The sequence below is a fragment of the Meles meles genome, chromosome 20, assembly GCF_922984935.1.
Source record: "Meles meles chromosome 20, mMelMel3.1 paternal haplotype, whole genome shotgun sequence".
NCBI classification, from domain to species: Eukaryota; Metazoa; Chordata; class Mammalia; order Carnivora; family Mustelidae; genus Meles; species Meles meles.
Window position 1 is genome coordinate 13,734,188 of NC_060085.1, and position 15,475 is coordinate 13,749,662.

The 15,475-nt window shown below is 54.8% G+C and overlaps 1 protein-coding gene across 4 annotated transcripts in view; it reads left to right on the forward strand.

Moving 5' to 3' along the window:
* Window positions 1–15,475, forward strand: part of SLC27A1 (solute carrier family 27 member 1) — a 29,073-nt gene that overhangs the window by 11,967 nt on the left and 1,631 nt on the right. For all 4 annotated transcript variants that reach the window (XM_045990991.1, XM_045990992.1, XM_045990993.1 and 1 more), the window contains exons 3-12: window positions 4,208–4,602; window positions 4,735–4,896; window positions 5,000–5,069; window positions 5,882–5,973; window positions 6,045–6,154; window positions 11,515–11,724; window positions 13,025–13,151; window positions 13,240–13,377; window positions 13,457–13,621; window positions 14,007–14,153. In XM_045990991.1, coding sequence (XP_045846947.1) covers window positions 4,208–4,602; window positions 4,735–4,896; window positions 5,000–5,069; window positions 5,882–5,973; window positions 6,045–6,154; window positions 11,515–11,724; window positions 13,025–13,151; window positions 13,240–13,377; window positions 13,457–13,621; window positions 14,007–14,153 — 1,616 coding nt within the window. The remainder of the gene's footprint in view (window positions 1–4,207; window positions 4,603–4,734; window positions 4,897–4,999; window positions 5,070–5,881; window positions 5,974–6,044; window positions 6,155–11,514; window positions 11,725–13,024; window positions 13,152–13,239; window positions 13,378–13,456; window positions 13,622–14,006; window positions 14,154–15,475) is intronic.

Consider the following 15,475-nt stretch of genomic DNA (forward strand, 5'->3'; position numbering starts at 1 on the left):
GTGTGCTCCCTTGGAGGGCTCTAGAGGGAATCCTCTCTTGCCTCTAACAGCTTCTGAGAGCTCCAGGTATTGTGAGGCTCATGGACGCCTCACTCCTGTCTCCTCCCCTGTGTTTCTGTGTTCTCCTTAAAAAGACACCTGTCATTGGACTTAGGTCCGGCCTGGGGAATCGGGATGACCTCATCTCATACGCACCTCAGTTACATCTATAAAGATCCTACTTCAGGATGAGGTCACGTCTGAGGTTTCAGGTGGACGTGAATTTTCAGGGATACTCTTCAACAGCCACAGTTGCGTACAGACGGAGGGTGGGGGGTGGGACTGTGTTTGCGTAGCGTGGTAGGACACCAGCATCATCCTGTGTTTCGTGCCAGCACTGTATCCCCAGACACAATAGATAGGATGCTTGCTCTCATAGAAATCAACTTAAAATGCCAGGAAACCCATAAAGGAAGCTGGTCATTTCCAATCGCTCTGAAGGGATAAAATGGGCTGGAAACCTAGCAGTTACCCATCAGTTTCATGGCTGCGTAACAAATTACCCCAGAACCTAGAGGCTTAACACAAGGCCCAGCATTATTTCCTGTGGCTTCTCTGGGTAAGGAAGTCAGATGTCACCAAGATGTCACCATTTTGTCTGCTCTGCCAAGTCTGGGGCTTCTGCTGGCTGACTCAGAATCCGGGACCGGAATTACCCGAAGTTTTGTTCACTCAGACATGTTGTTAGAACACCTGTACATGGGCTCTCCACATGGTCTGGGCTTCTTTGCAACTTGGTGCTGGGTTTTGAGGGCCACTGTCCCCAGAGAGTGTGAGAACATGAGTGTGCTTAGAGGAAGGGGGTGCTGTCTCTGTGCCCCCATCTCGGAAGTCACACAGCATCACTGATCTTATGTTTTCTTCATTAGAAGGGAGTCCCTGTGTCTGCCCCTTCCCAAGGGGCAGGGATTAGGACCTGCCTTTTGAAGCGAAGACTGTCAAGGAATTTGCAGGCAGGTTCTCAAACAGCCATAGTGATCCAAGCTGGGCAGGGCAAGGAAGACCTCTCCAGGCAGGAGACATGAGCTGAGAGGTAAAGGATGTGAAGGAAGCCTGATGAGACGTCTGGGGCAGAATATTCTAGCAGTGGCAACTGCATGGGCAAAGGCCCAGGGGCAGGAACCTTTGCTAGGCTGAAATCAGGGAAGGAGGTGAGAGGAAGCTAGAGGAATAGAGGGCAGGATGAAGTGGGCAGACAGGTCGGGGCTGGGGCAGGCGGGGCTTCACAGGCCCTTTGGAGGGTTAAAACATTTTTGTGGGGAGAGGGTGCCTGGATGGTGCAGCTGGTTAAGCATCCGTCTCCTGTTTTCAGCTCAGGTCACGATCTCAGGGTGGTGAGATCGAGTCCCATGTCTCAGCATGGAGCCTGCTTAAAATTCTCTTTCTCTGTCTCCCTCTGCCCCTTGCCCCTCCCTCTTAACAATAAAAAATAAAAATAAATAAAAGATTTTATTATGGAAGATTTCCTGCCTACGGAAGTGGAAAGAGTAATGTTTTGAGCCCATGTGTCCATTCCCCAACATCCATGACCTTCACTTACTCTTCCTCTGCTCTCGGAGTCCCACTGGCACATCCTTTCACCTGTTAGTTTTCTAGAGTCTATCTCTGGAAAGCAAAGACTCCTCCCCCTTTTTTAAAAAGATTTTATTTATTTATTTGACAGATGGAGATCACAAGTAGGCAGAGAGGCAGGCAGGGAGAGGGGGAAGCAGGCTCCCTGCTGAGCAGAGAGCCCGATGCGGGGCTCGATCCCAGGACCCTGAGATCATGACCTGAGCGGAAGGCAGACGCTTAACCCAGTGAGCCACCCAGGAGCCCCAAGACTTCCCCTTTTAACCTTGCTGCAAGATATTCTTCCTGAGTTGTCCTGTTCATTTTTATTGTAGTGAAGTGTGTATAAAATCTACCTTAGTGACATCGAGCACATTCACAGTTAGTAACCACCACCTCCATCTGGTTCCAGAACATTTCCATCACCCTAAAAGGAAACCCCAATCCCATTAGCAGTCATTTCCCCTCCCCGCAGCCCCTGGCAACTGCCAATCGGCTCTGTTTCCATGGGTTGTTTTTGAGGTATCACATAAAATGAAATATACCCGTGCTAAGTGTACGTTTGCAGTTTTCGATCTAGGTGACTACCACTATCAAGAAACAGAGTGTCCCCGTCTCCCCACAAGACTCCTCCTGCCCCTTTGCCATCAGATTCTCAGCCCCTTAGCGCTCAGTCTGGCCTCCCGCCCCCACCGATCTGCGTCTCCCACCTGATCAGCTTCACTTGCGCAAAGCAGGTGCTTGCTATGTGGGCATGAAGGAATCTGTGCCTCTGCGCTGGTCACCAGGGAGGGGCGGGCTCCTGGGCTCCAGATTCAGGGTCTTGAAAGGAGTCGTTCAACCTCTTTTTGCTAAGCGTCTACTGTGTGCCAGGCTCCTGGTGGGAGGCAGGCGTTCCTTCCCCTGGTCACTGCAAACAGGGGCTTGAATGAGCAGAACTCTGTGGTTAGAGGCCATCAGTCACCCTGAGAGTAATAGAGCAGGCACCCAGAGGGGACTGGTGGGCGGTAACTTGCTCAAGACCCTTTGCTTTTGGTCCTCACAGCTGTCCCCCTGCCTGTCCTGCCCCTCTTCACAGAGGTCTTGGCCTGGGACCTTGTCCCTCCTCTCACCAAAGATCTGGCCAGCCGTAAAGAGGTGGCTGCTTTTTTTTTGGGCTGTGGGGTTCAGGTCTGGCACGAGAGCTCTAATGCCTCTCTCTCTCTCCCTCCAACGATGTCCTGTGGGATTATTTGTGGCAGGCTCACTGCGCTCCAGGAGAGTGGGGCCTTGGTCTGTCTCCACGGCTGTCTCTCCAGGGCTTAGAACAAAAATAGACACAAGTGCCTGTCATCCAGAGCAGGGAGAGATAGCCCAGCAGCAAGATGGTAGGTCAGTAAACTGCACAGGGCATTTGACAGTGTAAGTGCCAAAATAAATAATAAACAAAGCAGGGAACCGGGGGTGGTGGTGGTGGTACCGTAACAGATGGGTGTCCGGGAATGGCCACCTGAAGAGGATGGCATTTGAGCTAAGACCTGATGGAAGTGGGGTAGGAGCTATGTGGATGTTGGTGGAAGAGTGGTCTAGGCAGAGAGCATGGCCTGTGCAAAGGCCCTGAGGTAGGAGTGTGCCGGGAGTGCTCAAGGAACAACAAGGAGGCCCCGTGGCTGGAGTGAGTGAGCAAGGGGGAGCTGGTAGGGGAAGCAGGATGGACAGGGAGGTAGAGCAGGAGAAAGTTGGAGGGGGAGAAGGGTCATGTGGGGGTCACCACTGGGTCTTGCCCGTTGGGGGCCTGGCACACAGGAGATGCTCATGATTTGGGAGATGAATGAAAGAGTCTGACTCTGTGCTGGCTGCTACCTCCAGGGATGGAGGGCACACTGAGGTCCAGGCTTGGGGACATGAGCACAGTCCGGCCTGTTTATTGGGCACCTAGTACGGGCCAGGCTCCTCAGCCAAACCAGATGTGACTTCCCCTTGGGTGCTCATGATCTAGGGGTACGGAGAACACCCGTTATCGAATGGCTTTGCATAGAGGCTTTGATGGAGAATAGGGGATAGGGAGAGCTTCCAAGGTGGGCAAGAGAGAGTTTTCTGAGCTGAGCCAGCACCTGCCCCAGTTTGGCCCCATTTGGGGGACTCTATACTTGATGGGGGAGCAGTAGGCATGTGCAGGGGCTGAGCCCTGGAAGTCTTCCTGGAGGAGGAGATAAGGACACCAGGTTGGGGTGGATGCAGCATGAGGAATCTAGGCTAAAGGTGGTGGTGGGGTCCATGGGAGGCTCTGGATGTTCCAGGAGAGAAAAAGGACAGGACTAGACCCTGGTTCCCTCAGAGTCACTGAGCTAGCCGGGGTGGAGAAGGACAGAGTCACTCTGATTTTCATGGCATGGCATGGCCAGCTTTGACCATCTGTGTACTTCAGGGTTGGCTGGCAAATTGCCCTTTCTATGCCCGTAGTACCCCCAAGAGACACAGTGACCACAAGGTCCTTATTGAACCTTTGCCTTCCTTGGGGGTGCAGGGACTTTTCCCTCTGCTTTCTCCAGATGGAGATGCTGAGGCTTGGAGAGGTCTCCTGGAGGCCAAGCAGGGCACCCAGTGACCCCATCCCCTCCATCCCCCGTCCCCCCAGCGGCCTCTTCGTGCTGATCCGTGTCCGTCTGGAGCTGCAGAGGCACCAACGCGCCCGCCACACCATCCCGCGGATCTTCCAGGTGGTGGCACGGCGGCAGCCGGATCGCCTGGCACTGGTGGACGCAGGCGGTGACGTGTGCTGGACCTTCGCGCAGCTGGACGCCTACTCCAATGCTGTGGCCAACCTCTTCTGCCAGCTGGGCTTCGCACCAGGTGACGTGGTGGCCATCTTCTTGGAGGGCCGGCCGGAGTTCGTGGGGCTCTGGCTGGGCCTGGCCAAGGTGGGCGTGGAAGCCGCTCTGCTCAACGTTAACCTACGGCGCGAGCCCCTGGCCTTCTGCCTGGGCACCTCAGGGGCCAAGGCCCTCATCTTCGGAGGGGAGCTGGCGGCAGGTGAGGTTGGGTGCACGCATCATCTTGGGTCAGGACTCCCGGGTTTCCAGGGCTGGGAGATGGTGTGGTGCATCCCAGGCCTTGGGCGGGGCCCTGGCCATCCTTGACCGTGATGTGTGTTCTGGGCTGCAGCGGTGGCCGAGGTGAGCGGACAGCTGGGGAAGAGCCTGGTCAAGTTCTGCTCCGGAGAACTGGGGCCTGAGGGCATCTTGCCAGACACCCAGCTCCTGGACCCGTTGCTGAAGGAGGCCTCCACAGCCCCCCCGGCACAGCCCCCTGACAAGGGCATGGACGGTGAGGCCAGGGTGGGACTCCCTTCTTCTGCCAGTGCCTAGCTACCCTGTCCCCTCCTTGCACCCATCCAGTCTCCGGTGCCCAACACACGCATCTCCTGCAGATCGCCTCTTCTATATCTACACCTCGGGGACCACAGGGCTGCCCAAGGCTGCCATTGTAGTGCACAGCAGGTAAGGGGCCCATGGGCCTTATCCCAGCTTTGGGGAGTGACTCCAGGTCGCCTCTATGGCTGACCCCTTCCCTCAATCTTGTTGGGATCTTGGGAAGATTTCTGTCTCAACCCAGTAAAACCCGCAGCCCATCTTGGGACAGTGGTGCTCTGTGTCCCTCCTTGGTCTCTTGCTCCTGCTCCTGCCCCTAATGGCCCTGTTCCCCTCAGTGGTCACAGCAGGGTTTAAAATCCTAAACCAGACCCCCCCTATGCCAGACTTCCCTGTACCTGCCTTGGCCCTCAGAGTAAAATCCATGGTCGCGTTGTGCAACGCCTGCCAATTCTCTCTGCTGTCCTCTTCCTTCTCTCCACCCCTCACTCCTAGCCTTTCAGCTCCTTACACTTCCTCAGATCCACCAGTGTCCTTCTGGCCTCAGGGCCTTTGCACATGCTGTGCCCTCCACCTGGCCGCTCTTCCCCGGCCCTCCCCGGGCCCCCACCATGGCTCCTTCTCACCAGGTCTCAGCTCAGGTGTCACCTCCCCACACAGGATCCCCCAGCCTCTCTGGCTGAGTCACCTTCAGCCCCTCTCCGTTTCTCTGCTCTCCTCTTTTTCATGGCCCCTAGCACCATTGACAGTTACTGGCGGCATGTTCCTCTCCAGCCAGCACCTCTGTGAGCTGGGCTGGCTCTGTCTGGGTCCCTACGGTGTTCTGCCACCTCCCCTCCCCCCTCGCCCCCCCCCTTGCTGCCCCCCTCTCCTGCACGTTCCCCCCACTCCCATGCCCTGGAGGATGTAAGTCGCAGCCCCTGCACTCCCCGCCCCCGCAGGTACTACCGCATCGCAGCCTTCGGCCACCATGCCTACAGCATGCGGGTGGCGGACGTGCTCTATGACTGCCTGCCCCTGTACCACACGGCAGGTACCGCGGGCAGGTGGGGGTGGGGTGGGGGGCAGGGACTGGGGACTCCTCACCGAGCCCGCCCTCTGCAGGGAACATCATGGGCGTGGGGCAGTGTCTCATCTACGGGCTGACGGTGGTCCTCCGCAAGAAGTTCTCCGCCAGCCGCTTCTGGGATGACTGCGTCAAGTACAACTGCACGGTCAGGCCCCGCCCCTCCCACGTGGCCCCACCTTCCACCTGCCAGGCTGCCTCCGCGGTGCAGCCACTCCCCCACCCACCCTCCAAGCACCACCCCCACCCCGCCCCACCGTGGCTGCTCTGGAGAGGGACAGGAGGGTGGCCTGCCCCAGGCTAAACCTTCTCTTGTGTAAACTCAGTGGATCCGCATGACTGCGTGAGAGTGGGCAGAGGCATCACCAAGACCATTTTGCAGGCCGGGAAACAGCCCTATACTACAGACGGGGTGGGGCCCAGGCCGCCTGAGTTCTCTAAGGAGTCCGCCCTGTGCCCCAGGAGTCTTCCCTGCTGGTGGCCCCAGGAAATCAGGAAATGAGACCAGTGCATCCAGTCCCCGCTCTGGGCTGGTTAGGGCCACAAGGTGTGGGGCTTCCAGGCGGGGTGAGCATGACATAGAGGTGGAGGATATCCACGGTCCTGGAGTGGGGGGAGGATAAGGGGGACTAGGTCCTGTCCTCTCCTCTCTTTTCCCCTCCACGGTGAGAGGAAACCAGCCTGAGGATCTCAGTGCCCTGATGGGGGTTTATATACAGGTTCTAGCACCTTCCTCCAGGAAGAAGGGGTGAAGAGAGGAGAGAAAGGGGTGTGGCCAGGGACTGGCAAGTTGGCAGGTGCCTTCCTTGCCTTGGACAGGTGGAGACCAGAGAGGTCAGGCTGGCTGCCCAGGTCACACAGCTGGGCAGGGTGGGGGCTCTGGGCTGGCATTCTGGGGACCCCTGGGGGCAGAGGCTGGGATCAGCTCCACTTTTGAGGATTTTCCGTTTTGCTCATGGGGAACTCTCGAGGAACATCGTTAAACCAAGTCTTGAAATGCAGAAGTCTATTTTATTAACTTGATGATCAAGAGTCGTGAATGCAGATAGTCCACGCTCTCTGAAAGTTCCGGTTACGGCTTCGCTGTGGGGCAAGACCTACATCAGTCCCTGATTTCGCTAACCGATAGAACTCCAAAGAGGATTTTCTCTTTTACGACAAAAAAACCCAACACACATTCTAGTACTGATGTATATCTTTCGTAAAAGTGAAGTGTAATTCGTACTTTTCGATATCAGGGGAAATGCTTGACACTGTTCCAGCTTATGAAAGCTTTCCTAGGAATGCTCTGTTTTCGGGTTGTGGGCAAAGGCTGTGTACATGAACATGGACAGAAGAAGATACAGGTCATCCCCAAGCACCTATCACTGGCCCCAGGGGACCTTCAGACACCCCATTCCCACCCCCTCAAGCCCCACCCACCTCCCTCCTTCTGCGTCCTTTGAAGCAGCCCCCAGAGAGAAGTGTGTGTCCTTCACAGAAATGCTTCCGGAAAACCTCCGAAAGATGAGAATGACTTTGTTATGGGGGCAAAATGCATGTAAAAGAAACCATTTTTATTTTTTAATTTTTTTAAAGATTTGTTATTTATTTATATGACAGAGATTACAAGCAGGCAGAGAGGTAGGCAGTGTGAGAGAGAGAGAGGAGGAAGCAGGCTCCCTGCTGAGTAGAGAGCCGAAGGCAGAGGCTTTAACCCACTGAGCCACCCAGGTGCCCCAAGAAACCATTTTTAAAGCGAACAGTTCAGTGGTGTTTGCTATATTCACAATGTTGTGTAACCATCACCTCTGTCTCGTTCCAGAACATTTCTATCACACCAGAGGGAAGACCTGTTAGCAGTCACTCCCCATCCCTGTCCCCTCACCCCCAGCACCCCCCACCCCAAACTGGGCAACCACTAATTTGCTTTCTGTCTTCACGGATTGGCCTGTTCTGGACATCTCTTGTAAGTGGGACTTACACAGTGCATGGTCCTTTGTGTCTGGTAAGGACTGTTGTTAAAACAAAAAAATTGAAAGCAGGGTCTGGAAGGGATATATTTTTAAAATTTTTTAATTTTTTATTAACATATAATGTATTTTTAGCCCCAGGGGTACAGGTCTGTGAATCGCCAGGTTTACACACTTCACAGCACTCACCATAGCACATACCGTCCCCAATGTCCATAACCCCACCGCCCTCTCCCTGGGCAGTGGTTCCATCCCCTGTGTCTCACTGGGTCAAAATGTGACTTTTCCCCCCCTGTTTCTGTAATTTGAAAAAAATCTGGTTTTAGAGGAAACCCACACATTTTGACCAGTCGACGTGGCTCATGAGAATCCCTTCATCTGTAGGAGCCCCTTGTCTCTCTTTTTTTTTTTTCTGCCTTGTATTTACTGAAGGGCTGTGTGTCCTGTAGTATTTTCCCAGTCTGGACATTGCTGGGAGTCTCTTAACATGTTCCTCCATCCCCAGTGTTTCCTGTCCATTGGGAGTTGTTGGGTACAATGCAGTTTCTCAGCCATGATGCTAGGGATATCTGGGGCTGGATCATTTGGCAGGGGCACCCTGTGCACTATAGGATATTCAGCAGCATTCCTGACCCCAAATCACTAGGACCCCCCCACCCACAGGTTGTGAGCATTAAAATTGTACCCAGATGTTGCCAAGGGTTCTGGGAGGACAGAGTTGCTGGTGGTTGAGAACTTGGGTCTAGATAATTGATCAGCTTCAAGTTCAGCTTTTTTTCCTGGAAGGCCGGCACTGTGTGGTGGTCCCTCTCTTTGTCCTTGACGTGCCATACTCCCATTGGGCACTGGTCACTTTCTCCAGACCCTTGATAGTCTATTCTGTTTCTAAGAAGGGAAATTTCTGTGTCAAGAGAAGGTACCCAGGAAACCCTAGGGCTCCTTTAAGGAATAGAGGACAAAATCCTCAAAGGTCAAGTTTAACAAGAATGTTGCTAAATCAAGCGCATGCATTTGGGTTCAGAAATCCCATCCTCTGGCTGTTGGATGGGGAAACGGTGGCCACGGCCCCAAACTACAGTACACCTATGCTTACCGGAGACAGCAGGCTGTCATTTAGAACCCCAGTTTCTTAGCTACATAGCAACAGACAGGCAGGAGACAGGGCTGGACCCCTTCTCATCCCTGGGGGACTGAGTATGTGGTGCCTTTATCCTTCCATACCCACCGGGGTGTGTGCACTTGAAGTACAAAATCATCCTGACATAGGAGTCATGGCAGGGTCCCTGGTCAACGATCTCCTCCCAGAATCTTTCTTTTTTCCTATTCATCCAATCTCTTTTTTTTAAATTTAAATTCAATTAATTAACGTATACTGTCTTAACTCGTTTCAGAGTTAGAGTTCAGTGATTTGTCAGTCCCATATAATACCCAGTGCTCATTCCATCATGTGCTCTCCTTAATGCCCATCACCTGGTTATCCCATCCTCCCACCCCCCTTTTTATTTTATTTTTAAATTTTTTTCCACCCCTCTTTTTAAAAAAGATTTTACTTATTTATGAGAGAGAGAGAGAGTGCACAGCGGGGGTGGGGGGAGGGACAGAGGGAGAGGGAGAAGCAGACTCCCCGCTGAGCAGGGAACCCAATATAGGGCTTGATCCTGGGACCCCGGGATCATGACCTGAGCTGAAGGCAGATGCTTAACTGAGCCCCCCAGCTCCCAGTTTCTATCCAGTTGCCACCCTGTAGACTGGAGGTCTTAGCATAGGCCCACTGATGTATGGCTCTCTGAACTGATGTGAGTTGTCTTTCCTTGAGCCCTAGGTCTGTCTGAGGGTCCAGACCGGAGGTAAAGATAAAGTGTTTGCTCTCAGTGCAGGGACACAGCCTCAGGGCCACAGGGAGGGGTCATTACCCCCTCAGCTGCCTCAATCATGGCTGGCATCCTTCCCCCAGCCTGAAGAGAACAGCTGCTCAGGGCGGGGCTGGGACTATCTGGTGACACTTTGGAGGGCAGTGCTTGGCCAGGACTTTGCATCATTTGACAGGAGCCAAAAGCCTAACCTAAACCCTGGCTTCCTGAAGAAGGGGATTTATTAGCTCATGGACCTGAAGATTTCACATGGGGACGGCTTCAGGCACAGCCTGATCCAGGAGTGCCTCAGTCCTTCTCCATTTCTTGTCTTTCTCTTTCGTGGCAGCTTCCTTCCCAGCCCTGCTTCTCTGGGAAGGTTCCTAGCAGCTCCTGGAGATAAAGAGCCTTTCTCTTCCTTTTGGTTTATCAGAAGTCCCAGGGCTAATTCTCATTGGCCTAATTCTGGTTAGGCTTGAACCACTTAGTAGCTGAGGTTGTACTGGGCTGATTGACCAGACCCTGTCCGATGTTCTGCCCTGGAGATGGGGTGGGCTGGGCCACAGGCAAAATCAGGGACCTGAGCCTAGGGGCCCAGGGAGAGGACTTAGCACCACCGGGTTCCAATCTTGCCCCATCCCTGCTTGCCCCCTGGTTAGATCTTGGGCACGCTGTTTCCCTCTGTGGATCTCAGGCCTTCGTGTCCAACACGGGGTGTTGGGAGAATTAAATGAACTCTGTGCTTGGCGGGAGAAAGTACTCAGCACATTTGTTTTCTCATCAGAGACTTAGCAAGCAGTGTTCAGCTACAGTCTGTCCGCAGCAGTTACCTTTGTCCCAAAACGGGAGAGCCCAGATGCATCCCAGGGAAGAATGCCCCAGGCAGTGGGCAGGGCAAAGCATGTGCAAAGGCCCTGAGGAGGAGCCCTGCGTGGCAGCGGGTGTTACTGGGAAATGAAAGGAGAGGAGGCAGTGAGGATGGTAGGGCCAAAGGGAATTGGCCACTGGCAGAAATTTGGACTTTGTCCTGTGTGTGAGGGGAAGGTGTGAGCGCTTGGAGGCTGTGATGATCAGCTTGGCAGTTAATCCCGATCGTGTAACTGCTTCATTCAGACTCCTGGGTCAGGCTGTCCAGCTTCAAATCAACCTCTGCCGTTTATCAGCTTTGGTCCAGGTACTTACTGTTGGTGACCCTCAGTAAAATTGGGGATGTTGGTGGTAATCATTCAAAGTCAACCCAGAGATGAGGACTGGAAGGCGCCTGAGGTACCTGGGAGATGCACCCCTCCCCACCAGGAGTGGGGCCTTGAGACAGGAAGGGAAGGAGCCCTGCAGGGGGCGCCAAGGAGCAGGGGACCCCGTGGGCAATCGGTGCTCATAGAGTTGGCGTGGAGCGTGCCCCCGGAGCTGGGGCTCTGGGCTGAAGGTGGCTGGTGGGGTGTCAGCGGTGCGCCCCGCCTTCCTGCACTGCCTGTGGCACAAGCCCCTGTCCCTGGAGACAGCGTGGGGAGCAGAAGGGCGGGGGAGGGGCATGAGGGTCGCTGAATGCATCCTTCTGCCCCCCACCCCCATCCAGCAAGGGGTAGGCACAAACAGCCCCGGGTTGGGGGTTGTTAACAACGCCTTTAAGACAGTTTGTTTTTAGCACCCAGGTCAGAGGGTTGACTCCCCTCGAGCCCACCCCTCGCTTCCCCACCCCGCCCCAGGTGGTCCAGTACATCGGGGAGATCTGCCGCTACCTGCTGAAGCAGCCGGTGCGCGAGGCCGAGGGGCGGCATCGCGTGCGCCTGGCGGTGGGCAATGGGCTGCGGCCCAACATCTGGGAGGAGTTCACCGAGCGCTTCGGCGTGCGCCAGATCGGCGAGTTCTACGGAGCCACCGAGTGCAACTGCAGTATAGCCAACATGGATGGCAAGGTGGGTGGGGATGGACGTGGGCTTGGGCGTGGACAGTTTATCACATTCGGGGATCGCTGCCACCTTGACTTCCCCAGCCCCCTGGGTTCTCGCAGGACAGCCTCATCTGCTGGAAGGGCCCTGCCAGGCGCACAGGGTGGGGGGAAGGGGGAGCTCCTGGGACTGGCAGGGCCACACACAGTCCTGGGTCTCTGCCCCCAGAGTTCAAGTCCTCTGTCAGGTGGTGTCCCTTGGGCCAGGGCCTCAGCCTTCCAGAGCTTCAGGTCCCACCTGTGGGGGTGTCAGGGGTGAGCAGGGACCTGGGGGGTCCTGGCCCCGGGTTGGCGTGCCCGTCTCCTCCTACCGGGGAAGTCACTCAGACTCCTTGGGCTTTGGTTTAGTCATCTGTAAATGGGGATGACAGCTCCCTGGGTTTGTTGGATCCCCAGCAAACCGTGAGCTCAGCACAGCACCCTCAGGGAGCAGGCTCTCTGCAGATGCTTTGAGCGGGGCCCTCCTCTCTTATGCAGCCCTACCAAGCCAGGCATAGATCAGGAGAATCATGATAAAGCAAGCATCTGGGAGCAGGGATTCCTTTTTGGTCTGTCTCTGTGTTGGGGCCCCAGTACCTGAGAGCCAGCCACCCCAAACCCCCGCCCCCTGCATATCTGTTGAATAGACAGCCCCGGAAGGTACCCTGGCCACGTTCATGGAACTTGCTGCTGTAAAAAACATACCCAACAGCATAGAGACAGGCATTTCTATTCATTGGATTGAGCCAGGTGGGCAGCGGGCTTCAGGGTCCTTCTAGGCATTTCCTTCCTGCGAGCACAGAGGGTTTTATGGACCAGGAAGTGGTGACCAGTCAGCAGGTTTCTTCATATGATTGCAAAGGTGGCTGGGAAGGCAGGGAAGAGGGAGCCTTAGTCCCAGGAAGGAGGCACTGCCCTTAAGACCCCTTTTTTCAGGGGCGCCTGGGTGGCTCAGTGGGTTAAAGCCTCTGCCTTCAGCTCAGGTCATGATCCCAGCGTCCTGGGATCGAGCCCCACATCGGGTTCTCTGCTTGGCCAGGAGCCTGCTTCCTCCTCTCTCTCTGCCTGCCTCTCTGCCTACTTGTGATCTCTGTCTGTCAAAAGAATAAATAAAATCTTAAAAAAAAAAAAGACCCCTTTTTTCAGATCACCCAAAGTCACAGAGTTCAGGCAATGAAGGGGTGTTCATTCCAGCCCCTGGGCAGGAGAGGCAAGGTGTCTGTGGGGAGGACGCTGTGTCCCCCACCATCCCCTGGGGCTTCTCACCAACTCAGATTGCTCTGTCTCAGGTTGGCTCCTGTGGCTTTAACAGCCGTATCTTACCCCATGTGTACCCCATCCGGCTGGTGAAAGTCAATGAGGACACCATGGAACTACTGCGGGATGCCCAGGGCCTCTGTATCCCATGTCAGGCCGGTGAGCCAGGCCCTGCCCAGTCCCCTGGGGAACTGGGGCCCCCACCCCCTGTCCACCCAGCACAGCCTGAGGGTGGCCTCCTCCCCAGGGGAGCCCGGCCTCCTTGTGGGCCAGATCAACCAGCAGGACCCACTGCGTCGCTTCGATGGCTACATCAGCGAGAGTGCCACCAGCAAGAAGATTGCCCACAGTGTCTTCCGCAAGGGCGACAGTGCCTACCTCTCAGGTGCGAAGACCCCGGGGGTGGGGTGCTGGCTGTGGGGATGGTGGGCCACCGTCTCACTTCTCCTTCTCCCCTCTGCCAGGTGACGTGCTGGTGATGGATGAGCTGGGCTACATGTACTTCCGGGACCGCGGCGGGGACACCTTCCGCTGGCGTGGGGAGAATGTCTCCACTACAGAGGTGGAGAGTGTGCTGAGCCGCCTGCTGGGCCAGACAGACGTGGCTGTGTACGGGGTGGCTGTGCCAGGCAAGCTGGGGTTCTGGGGTTGGTCCTAGGGTATGGCAGCCCCAGAGGAGCCAAACCTGCATGAGCTTGAAGGCACAGGTGCCCTTGGGCAGTGCTCAACCTGGGTAACTGCACATGGCAGCCGGGATAGGGGCCCTGGATCTGGAGTCACCCCTCATGGATGATAATCAGCCTTGGTTTCCTTATCCGGAAAATGGGATCAGGAAAGCTACTGTTTCACTGTTGCAGGGAGTGCTGCAGGAGCTCAGTAACACGGTGACTGTTCCAGCAAATGTTATCTCAGATGGCAGGGACTGGACATCAGAGGCCAGGGGCCTCCAAGGGTACATCCAGTCCTGTGGTGGGACAAAAGGTGGGGTGTTCTTAGCAAAACCTCTGTCTCCAGGAGTGGAGGGAAAAGCAGGCATGGCAGCCATCGCGGACCCCCACGGCCAGCTGAGCCCCAATGCGCTGTACCAAGAGCTACAGAAGGTTCTGGCACCCTATGCCCGGCCCATCTTCCTACGCCTCCTGCCCCAGGTGGACACCACAGGTGCGGTCTCCTGCGTCTCTGTCTGTCTGTCCACCTGTCTGTTGATTCAGCAACCACTTGCTTGTTTGTCCTGGTTTAGGCCCCCCTGCCAAGTCTGACTGCAATGGTCCATGGCCACCGGGTACCGTGGGCTCATGTAGGGACCTTATCTTGTTTTCTCTGCATCATTATTTATTCCCATCCTTGATCCCAGCCCCCCTAGGCATTCTGCAGTGTTTGGTGCCTTTCTTCCATTTCCCATATTTTTCTGATGACTAGGAAATTTGAGCAAATCATATTAGTACCTCGGAGGTTCCCAGAACTAGGAGGTTCCTGCTCCTGTAAGTCACCTGTTTGTAATTTTTGTCCATCTTTTATAGCCTTGCTCTCTTTTTCTTCTTGACCAGAAGTTTCTCCTAATAGTCCCAATGTTAATAGTCCCAATGTTAATTCCTTAGCGGTTTCGGACGTCAGGAGTCTTCTTTTTGGGAGTCTTTTTTTTTTTTTTTAAGATTTTATTTATTTATTTGACAGAGAGAGAGAGATCACAGGTAGGCAGGGAGGCAGACAGAGAGAGGAGGAAGCAGGCTCCCTGCTGAGCAGAGAGCCAGATGTGAGGCTCGATCCCAGCACCCTGGGATCATGACCCGAGCCGAAGGCAGAGGCTTTAACCTACTGAGCCTCCCAGGCGCCCCTCTTTTGGGGAGTCTTAACTGTCAACCTTGTTAACGGGGCCTTTGTTGAAAAGAAGCCCCTTCATTTTGATACAAACTTACCTTTTTTTTTTTTTTTTTTAAATCTTAAGGTTTGTGTTTTTGAAGTTTTGTTTAAAACAAGAAGCCTTCTCAACTCTAATGCACACAGGTCTCCTGCCTTGGTCTTTTCCTACTCACCCTCCCCCTGAGCCTTAATTTTCGTGAAACTTTTCTTTAATTGTCCACCACAGGGAGTGGAAACTGTTTCTTAAAGGACCAGATGGTAAATATTCTCAGGTCTTTTGGGGCCATGCAGTCTCTGTGCCAACGACTTACCTCTGCCTCTGTTGTGCAAAAGCTGCATCGGATGGTGTGTAGATGAGTGGGTGTCACTTGGTGCCAGTAAAAACTTTACAAAACAGGTGATGGGCTGCATTTGGCCCTCAGCTCTGGGTTGCTGACCTCTGACCTACTTTGTGGCAGATTCAGCCCTGCCTTGGCCTCATGGGGAGTGGACACGTGCCCAGGCAGGGAATCCACAGTGTCTGGGATTGTGATGGGGTAGTGGGCAGGGAGGTCTCCCTGGAGGAGGGGACATGAAGTTAGGATCTGAAGGACAAGGGGGGAAACAGGCCAGCAAAACAGGGA